Here is an 8,450-nt window from a genome sequence, read left to right on the forward strand (position 1 = left end):
AATGCTTTAAGCTATTTATATACATAACAAATTACAAAATAAATAATTTTATTAATCACTCGCTGTGTCTTTGGCTTGTCTTCTTTCTCAACCTCATGGGGATTGAAAACATAGGGAATATTCTTGAAATAGTACTTACTCTTATAATTCCTTCATCCTCTACTGACATAAACCTGAAACAACAAAAAATATATTATTTTCTGCTAAGTTGATAGTGTTAATTCTCCAAATATGCCATTTCTAATCTAGATTGATTAAATTGCAACATTTTAGGAACATATTTACTCCAATCAATCTACATTTACGGGATAGGTAATAAACATCATTCCCTTCACTGGAAACATTTCAATTCTCTTTAGAGATTCATGCTTTTCTGGAAAATATGTTCTTAAAGGTTCAAAGCCACATTTAATGCTATCTAGATTAATGGACTATAATTATTAATTTTTCAAGTTTAAATAGGACAAAACAAATTACTTTGTAACATTGGCCAAAAAAGATTTTGTTTATCGTGAATATATTTTTATTATTACATAGGTATCTTATTTTAACTAATCTAAATAGTCTAATTAAATGACTTAGTTATTTAAAGTAATGAAATGCCGATGTTTTTGTATAGTTTTTACGAAGTTTACTTTTTCAATATTGAACTTGCTTATGAGTCATTTGTTAGTATCTTACCATGAAAAAGCTTACCGTCAAATGTAATAAACACTATAAAAGAATAAATAAGCAAAATTTTGTCCAGATAATGGCCCTAATTTCTGTTTAAAAAATCCTGATTGGGACTTAAGTAGACTTTAAAACTCTCTTGAGAAAAAATCGCATAGAAAAGTGAAGATTTGCATCACAAACCGACAATTTTCTTAAAATTCAATTGACAAATTAATAGGTAGAATGCGAATTAATTGCGAAAGCACAATATTAAAAGGGAATTTCCTGAGCTTTAAATTCCTGTTTCTTGAATGGATTAGTTTCAATTTGAGCATAGTACTGTGGATATACGAGGACCACATTTGTGGTAGAATCACCCAATAGAGAATCCGTTTTCAGCTACTTTGCAGGAACTAAGTTCGAATCGTGATAAGGACAAAAGGCTGGTATTAAAGGTAGAATAGCATTTTTCTAGCGATGAGGCCATTATATTTTTATTCGTTTTAAGTAGACGCAAATAATCTCACATCTAATTATCTGAAAAAATTTAATTATTTAAATCGTTCAAGCTCATTTTACATAATAGATTTGTGACCCGCAGCAATTCAATGTACCGATACGCAATCCACATGTGCTAATACGCTGATAATTTGGTTATCTATTACATAAAACAAATAATTACAATTAGAAAATCTCGTAAATTCATTTTTTTATAACATATATGAAGAAACAACCAAATAAGAAATTATTAATGTTTTCGCAGAATTACTGTCTGTACTGACGTATTTAAACAGCCGATAAGCTCAATCGCAAAAATGTTTGTAATTATCGACGAAATATTGGGCCAGAATATGGGCAAAAGACGTGGCGGTAAATCTGCTGACTAATAACAAATCCAATGAAGAGGGATTTTTTTAAATTCCATTTTAAACTTCTCTTTTTCTCAGACTATGAAGTCTTTTTTACCGATTTAAAATATCCGTTGAAGTTTTCTGGGATTTTAAGACTGTTGCCTCATAATGCTCACCTTCGATAATGTTCATCGCAGATGTAAACGAAACGTTAGGAAGCAATTTCAATGGCCTGGCCCATGGCTTATAGGTCGTGAAAACTTTGCTCCGTTCCTTCTGCTGTAAATTTAAATGCATCCATCATTGGAATGCTACAGAGGTTTCTTAGGAGTAAACTACCAATAATTTAAGTGGTTTCAGCCTTTAAAATTTTGTCTGGAGATAAATGAGTCTGAGAGTTTTAGATGTTGTTGAATTATCTGCAAATGCTTTCGCACCAGTTTATGCAGCCTTCAACTTTGCAATTCATGGTTTGACTAACCATGTGGTTTACCCGCTCATTACAAAAGAACCAAAGTTTGAATAATGGGAGTTTGACCAGGATGACCTCCTGATCTCCAAAAACTTAGGTTTAGAGAACCAGAGGCGAAGATGTAAATTATGGGAAGAGGAATGGCAAAGGCGAGCTCAAACGCGTTAAAATTTTTGTTTCAATGGTATTTTGCAACACTGAAGAAACTGCATTTTCGAGACTCGTAATGACTGTTCCTTCTCCTTCCACCATATCTGAAAAAGTTCACAATTTTCACAAAAATACCTCGTAATTTCGAGTTCTTTCAGGTATTCAATAGGAATAAATTGCGAAAGCTGGACTAAACAGATAAAAGCATGAAAGTAATTGAAATAAGCCAATTTCAGTAAAGATGAGATATTTACGACTGAGGACGAAGAAAACGGCACAACTGAAACTGGTTTGTGTTAGTTTTAGATTACAAATATTGTGTGTTATCTCTGTAAAAAATTAAGTTTGTTTTCATTTAATCCCAGTAAATTTTTAAATCTTAGAGGCCAGCCTATGCCAGATAGCCTGGAAAATTGTGGCAAAACCTATTACATGTTTAATGAACAATAGTAATTTTATTCGGGTAACAATTTACAATAATCCTGGTGCATTGGCTTTTTGAGTCCCGCAGCTTTAATCGTATTAACAGCACGAGCTGATTTTTCACCAATGATTTACAAACGATCAAGATTAACTGCAAGTGCAAAGTTTCGATGATAACTTTCCTCTTGACGTGATCAATGCTTTTCAATGGTTGTAAACAAGTGTGTCAAAATAATGCAGCTTTGATTGGCTAAAACAAGCGTTGCAAAATGCTTTTAGCTGCACACGTATGATTTTTCATTTCTTTACATCTTTGATGGAAAAACTGCGATTCGAACTGCTACTGATAAACGCTTGAACCCAATTAATCAATGATTAATGCCGGATTCCCCAATATAAACTTTTATTAAGGAACAAATAAATTAAAAAAAGGCGTTATTTAAAAAATCAACCTGAAAAACCCGTCCCTATTTACAGGCCAACGGTTTCAAATGGATCGTGTCATGGGAACATGGAAATTGTTCACGTAATGAATTATTTAAACTTTAAAAGTTCCTATTACTGATTCAACTGTATGCTGACGTTTTTCCAGCCGCAACAAGTTGTACATATGTTTTTTTAGAAATTTTCACTGAACCGAACGCCCTTTTTGCCCCAGTTGAACCGAACTTGGCGTTGCTTGGTTTGTCGATTTTACCGTTAAATTATTAAACTGGTGGATTTGGAAATAAACATTACAATTCCAGCTTTTGGTCATGTTAGCTTATTTAATTAATTATTCATCAATTAGTTTGCTAATTAAAACTCTTAAATTCTGGTTGTATTTTGGTTTTTGGATATTCACCTCCTCCACTTTCATTTGCTGCCTTTATATTTTACTCTCTGCCTAACAGAAAGTTTTTAGGAAGTGGGAAAAGTGAGTGTCGATAACATGGGGGTGTAATAATATTATACAACCTATTCACTATTTGCGATATAATTTTTTTCCAATAAGATAAAACGTGCTAACTGGGGTTGGTGGTGGTATAAATATTCCGCGTATGTTGAATGGTGGATGGATGGATGAAAATGGAACTTTAATTGCTCCTTATTGAACTAAACATAAAAAGACCGTAGTATGCCTATTAAAAAATATTTGTAGTAAATGTGACAATTATTAGCTCCGGTTTCCTCTAAATAAAAGAACAATGACCCTGTAAGAATGAATTGCATATGCCAGGAATTGTCAAAATATTTACTCTCGTTCAAGTTCCTATTTAAATTTTAGCTTAAAAGTGCTTATCTGGTAAACTACTTTCATTGTTTTTCGGGTTATCTATTTCACAGATTCGTTTCTTGGAAATGGCAATGAAGTTACGCACAAAATACGTAAATTTTTCATTCCGCATCTACTCTACAAATAAAATGGTTTCTTTCAATATAAAAGGAAAAGTTGCTATTGTTACGGGCGGTGCATCTGGACTGGGCTTTTAATGTGCTCTTCAGTTGTTAAAGAGGCAAGCTAAGGTATGAGTTAACTCAATGAAAAATGTGTTTTCTTGTGAAAATTGCTGCAAAAGCGCAAACCAATCCAGAGTTAAAATAATTTAAAATTCAATACCTTATACAGGTTTTCAGTAAAGTTTACAGACAAAAATACCATTTCAGGGCGTTGTTCTAGCAGATGTATCGCCTGAACTTGGAAGTCAAGCAGTTGAGAAGCTTGAGAGCGAGTTTGGTCCCCAGAAGGTTATTTTTGTCAAAATATGTAACTAACTAAAATATATAAATATGTGATTATAAAGAATTGGAGGGTATGCATCACGACACTTGAGCAGATTTGCGAAATGAATTATCGTTGAAATTATAATTAAATTATTTAAAGTCACGCGCCCAAACTTTGCTTATAAACGCACTGAAAACAGACTTTTATTGTCATTATCAAATAATTTTATTTATCAGCATATTCGCGAATGTCGACATTTTAATAAACAAAGCAAGAATATTGAATGATTCAATTTGGCGGCAAGAAATTTCCATTAATTTGGTGAGTATAATCATGATCACGTATTATTTTAAACTAATTTTGAAAAATGCGTTTTTAACGAGACCTACATATTTAAAGAGCCAAGTCGTTTCCTATCAAAAAAACTGTACAAACATTAGATTAGATATCTTTGCTTTAGAATGGAACAATTCATGGCGTTATCTTGGGCTTGGATAATTACATTAAGAACTTCAAGTCAGGAGATGAAGGCCTGATAGTAAATATATCATCTCTAGCTGGAATAGCTCCGATAGCTCTAATGCCATCCGATGTATCTACCAAATTTGCAGTCCATGGTTTAACATTGCCTTGGGGTGCATCCGAACATTACGATCGAACAAAAGTGTGTACAAGTTGGAGTTTGTCCAGGAATTACAATAACTCCTCTAATAACAGAAGTTTCGAACAAAAGTTACAAACCGGAATACGAGCAACTGCGTGGCTCACCGGCTGATTCCCCTGTACAAAAGTACGTATAAATGACAGGTTTGTTTTGTAAAAGTCTGAGTTGAATTTTAGTCCTGAAGTTGTGGCTCCGCATGTGATCACAGTCATCGAAAAGGCTCCATCGGGAACTATGTGGGTAGTTGAAGGCGGAGAACCACCCTATGAGTTCAAACTACCCGATCGATTTACTCAGCCGAAAATATTCCTTTATTACGCCCAGATTTAAAACTCGCAAAGTTATTTTGTTCCTTTCAGTGGACGTAGATAATAAACATGTAAATAAAAATAATTGTTTTTGTCGCAGAAGAACAAACCGCATTTTGCGGTGTTTGAATCCAATCTGCTGTTTGATTAAGTGCACATGTCAAACCATTTAACGCAAGGCAAATCCAAAGACAAACTGCGCGCAGATTAACTAGGAAAATAAAACAATCAGAAGGAAAACACCTTGCTTTCAACAACTAGTTAATTCTTGGTAATTCCTTCGAAAGCACATTGCAAATAATTATCATTGTTTTGTCATATTAAATGTAAATAATGAAGAATACGAAAAAAAAACAGAATGATTGACAATATATATTTAATTTCAGATCTAGATTCAGCATATCAAAATTACTACAGTACCTAAAATTTACGTTTTGAAGTTCAACCGTTTAGAAGTAATTTGCAAAAAACCCTACTACTGGGCCCCTCTTCAAGAAGGCGTAGCTCCGTTAGAGAGCATTTTTCGATATATGTTCATTTGAAAAATTAACATTAATTTTGAGAGCCGATTTCACTGTTTCAGTTTGGCCACACCTAATTTGGGGACACCCTGTATATCTGATATCGTTAATCTCGTAATGTTTCTTGAGGCTTCATTGACCTTCCCAGTTTCCTCGCTAGATTGAGTATTATTGGTGCTCAGTCAACCACGAGTACTCAGCCAGTATGGTATCTTTTAATATTAAAGGAAAAGTTGCTATTGTTACGGGTGGCGCGTCTGGACTGGGTTTACATTATGCTCTTGAACTGTTAAAGAAGCAAGCCAAGGTATGAGTGCAATTAATGGGAAAACAGCTTCTACATTATTCATATTCATATAAAACACTTATAGGCGTTTTCATTTGCAAAAAGATATGAAACACTTTATATGGAAAGATTGTTAAAAGTCGCGCGTAATATAGAATGAATCTAAGAGGTTTAAAATATATTTGCTGATTAAATTACAATTTCAGGCTGTTGTGATAGCAGACGTATCCGCCGAACTTGGACGCAAAGCTATTGAACAGTTTGAGAGAGAGTTTGGCGCAAAAAAGGCCATTTTCATCAAAGCAGATGTTACAGATTACAATCAATTTGAAAGTAAGCAAATATTTAATTGAAACTTTTTCATACGCGAAACTTTCAACATATCTAATGAATTAACGTTTTCAGATGTGTTTAAAACAACTATCAGCACGTTTCAAAATGTGGACATATTAATAAACAATGCCGGCATATTCAATGACTCAATTTGGCAACAAGAAATCGCTATTAATTTGGTGAGTAATAAAAATTTTGAAACCTCACAATTGGCAATAACAAAGTGAACTTTTTTAGAATGGCACAATAAATGGAGTTCTCTTAGGGCTGGAGAATTATATAAAAAACTTCAAATCCGGAGACGAAGGGCTGATATTAAACATATCCTCTATAGCAGCAACAGCTCCATATGGTCTAATGCCCGGCTATGTTGCAACCAAATTTGCCATACATGGCCTAACATTATCTTGGGGTGTGCTTGAACATTACAATCGCACTAAAGTGCGAGTGGTCGCAATTGCCCCAGGACTCACTGTTACTCCACTATTAACGGAATCCGCAAATAAGACTTTCGGTCCAGACTATGAGCGATTCGCCGACTTACTGACTACACTTCCTTTGCAAAGGTACGTAAAAAATTTTAGAAATCGATAGGTCAAAGCTGAATTTTTAACACGAATTTTAGTCCAGAAGACATGGCTCCGCATGTAATGACGATTCTTGAAAAGGCCCCATCTGGAACGATGTGGATACTGGAAGGAGGAGAACCACCCTATCAGTTTAAAATACCCGATCGATTCACTGCACCCAAAATATTTCTTAAATAACTCTAAATACAATAAACGCAAATCAAGCAAATGTACTTCCAAAAGTGTACAGCAACAGTGGTAAATAATGAATAAACAAATAGTTATGGCAGTTCAAGCACCACTAATCTCATTTTAATGTCCTTAACTAAATCTATGTCTAGTCTTTCTAATTAAAAGGTACAAGAAGCAAAACGCAATAACCTCAGCTATAAACATGCGGAGAATAATAGCGCAACGCAAGGATAGAAGAATGGGAAAAATTCTCTCAGAGAATGGAAAAAAGTGCAAGAGAATCGGACTGAATATCGGATCCACCACATTATATACCTCGCACTATGCAGATAACCAGGTGGTAATCGCTCAAGGCAAAAGTACATAAAGTAAAATTTGAACAAAAACCAATATCCGTGTGGGTGAAGAACCAGCAGATGACCTGGACCTAAAACATCGAAAAATAAAAAAATGATTGAGTGATTAATGCATCTGTCTGGGAATCAAACTGATGAACGTAAGCCGAACTGAGAAAGATATCAAGGAGAAAATTGGCAAATTCAAGAAACGGAGGGCCGGATACTGAAATGATTAAAGAAAAACATAACACTGGAACACAAAATAAGAATATATGATGCACACAAAGACTTAAGGCCAATGTACGGGAAGTTGAACTGATAGAACAAGTGAGAAATGACGAAATAAGAGAACCAACAAAAGAACAATGGTGGAAGATATAGACAAGCAACAATTAATATGGTACCCGCCTGTAAAGCGTATAGAGGAAAAATACTTCAAAAGAAAACGTCAAGAAAAAAGAAAAAGACAAAAAATTACAAAAGCGATGTTAGCCAGAAACCTATTAGAAGATAACTAGGAAGACATAGAAGCCTGCTAAACCGGGACCCAAAGGCAAATAACGCTATAAACGGGATTTATAAAAAAACGAGAATATTTACTTCAAAATATGACTTTAAAGCTGTCCATGTTATGGCGAGTAAATGTTGGGTGACACAATAAAAATAACTTTTACCGCATCAGACAATAACCATGATTCAAAGATAGTGAAAATGTATACATGATTATCAGGACATCAATAGAAGACATTTGCGTGGGAAAACCCATTTCGCAAAATGTTCCCTTAAGGGTTTTACGAAACTTTAAGACCGTTTTACCGAGTTTAGATTTGTTCGTACCCAATAATACTTGAGTAATTGTGCAAATGTTCTTTAAACTGTTCAAACATCGTACATTTTTCCTGCGAGCTCATTCATAGGGCTGTAGTTTCTGCAATCAGATCTTTCTCTGTTTCCACTAGCGCATCGCATACTATAAACGATAAG

At 34.3% G+C, this 8,450-nt stretch overlaps 1 protein-coding gene, 1 long non-coding RNA gene and 1 pseudogene across 2 annotated transcripts; 2 read left to right on the top strand and 1 right to left on the bottom strand.

The window, feature by feature from the left end:
• On the bottom strand, positions 1 to 3,817 carry LOC125504065. The gene is made up of 2 exons (XR_007281269.1): positions 1,682 to 3,817; positions 1 to 173 (listed from the first exon to the last, which is right to left on the bottom strand). It is a non-coding gene; the product is annotated as an uncharacterized LOC125504065 (long non-coding RNA).
• A 22-nt stretch (positions 3,818 to 3,839) lies between these two features.
• Positions 3,840 to 5,309, top strand: LOC109535137 (annotated as a pseudogene).
• Positions 5,310 to 5,896: 587 nt separating this feature from the next.
• Positions 5,897 to 7,225, top strand: LOC109535108 (15-hydroxyprostaglandin dehydrogenase [NAD(+)]). The gene is made up of 5 exons (XM_048665411.1): positions 5,897 to 6,055; positions 6,241 to 6,367; positions 6,440 to 6,546; positions 6,605 to 6,933; positions 6,993 to 7,225. The coding sequence occupies exons 1-5, from the start codon at positions 5,954 to 5,956 to the stop codon at positions 7,132 to 7,134; spliced, it is 807 nt and encodes a 268-aa protein (XP_048521368.1). The 5' UTR covers positions 5,897 to 5,953; the 3' UTR covers positions 7,135 to 7,225.
• Positions 7,226 to 8,450: the final 1,225 nt, after the last annotated feature.

This window comes from Dendroctonus ponderosae, unplaced genomic scaffold (assembly GCF_020466585.1).
Source record: "Dendroctonus ponderosae isolate FM_Combo_2020 unplaced genomic scaffold, Dpon_F_20191213v2 Dpon_F_20191213_357, whole genome shotgun sequence".
Classification (NCBI taxonomy): domain Eukaryota; kingdom Metazoa; phylum Arthropoda; class Insecta; order Coleoptera; family Curculionidae; genus Dendroctonus; species Dendroctonus ponderosae.

Coding starts and splice junctions, on each gene's coding strand:
- LOC109535108 (XM_048665411.1), top strand. CDS start 5,954: ATGGTATCTTTTAATATTAAAGGAAAAGTTGCTATTGTTACGGGTGGC. Junction 6,547..6,604: donor AAGAAATCGCTATTAATTTG/GTGAGTAATAAA, acceptor GAACTTTTTTAG/AATGGCACAATAAATGGAGT. Junction 6,934..6,992: donor ACTACACTTCCTTTGCAAAG/GTACGTAAAAAA, acceptor CACGAATTTTAG/TCCAGAAGACATGGCTCCGC.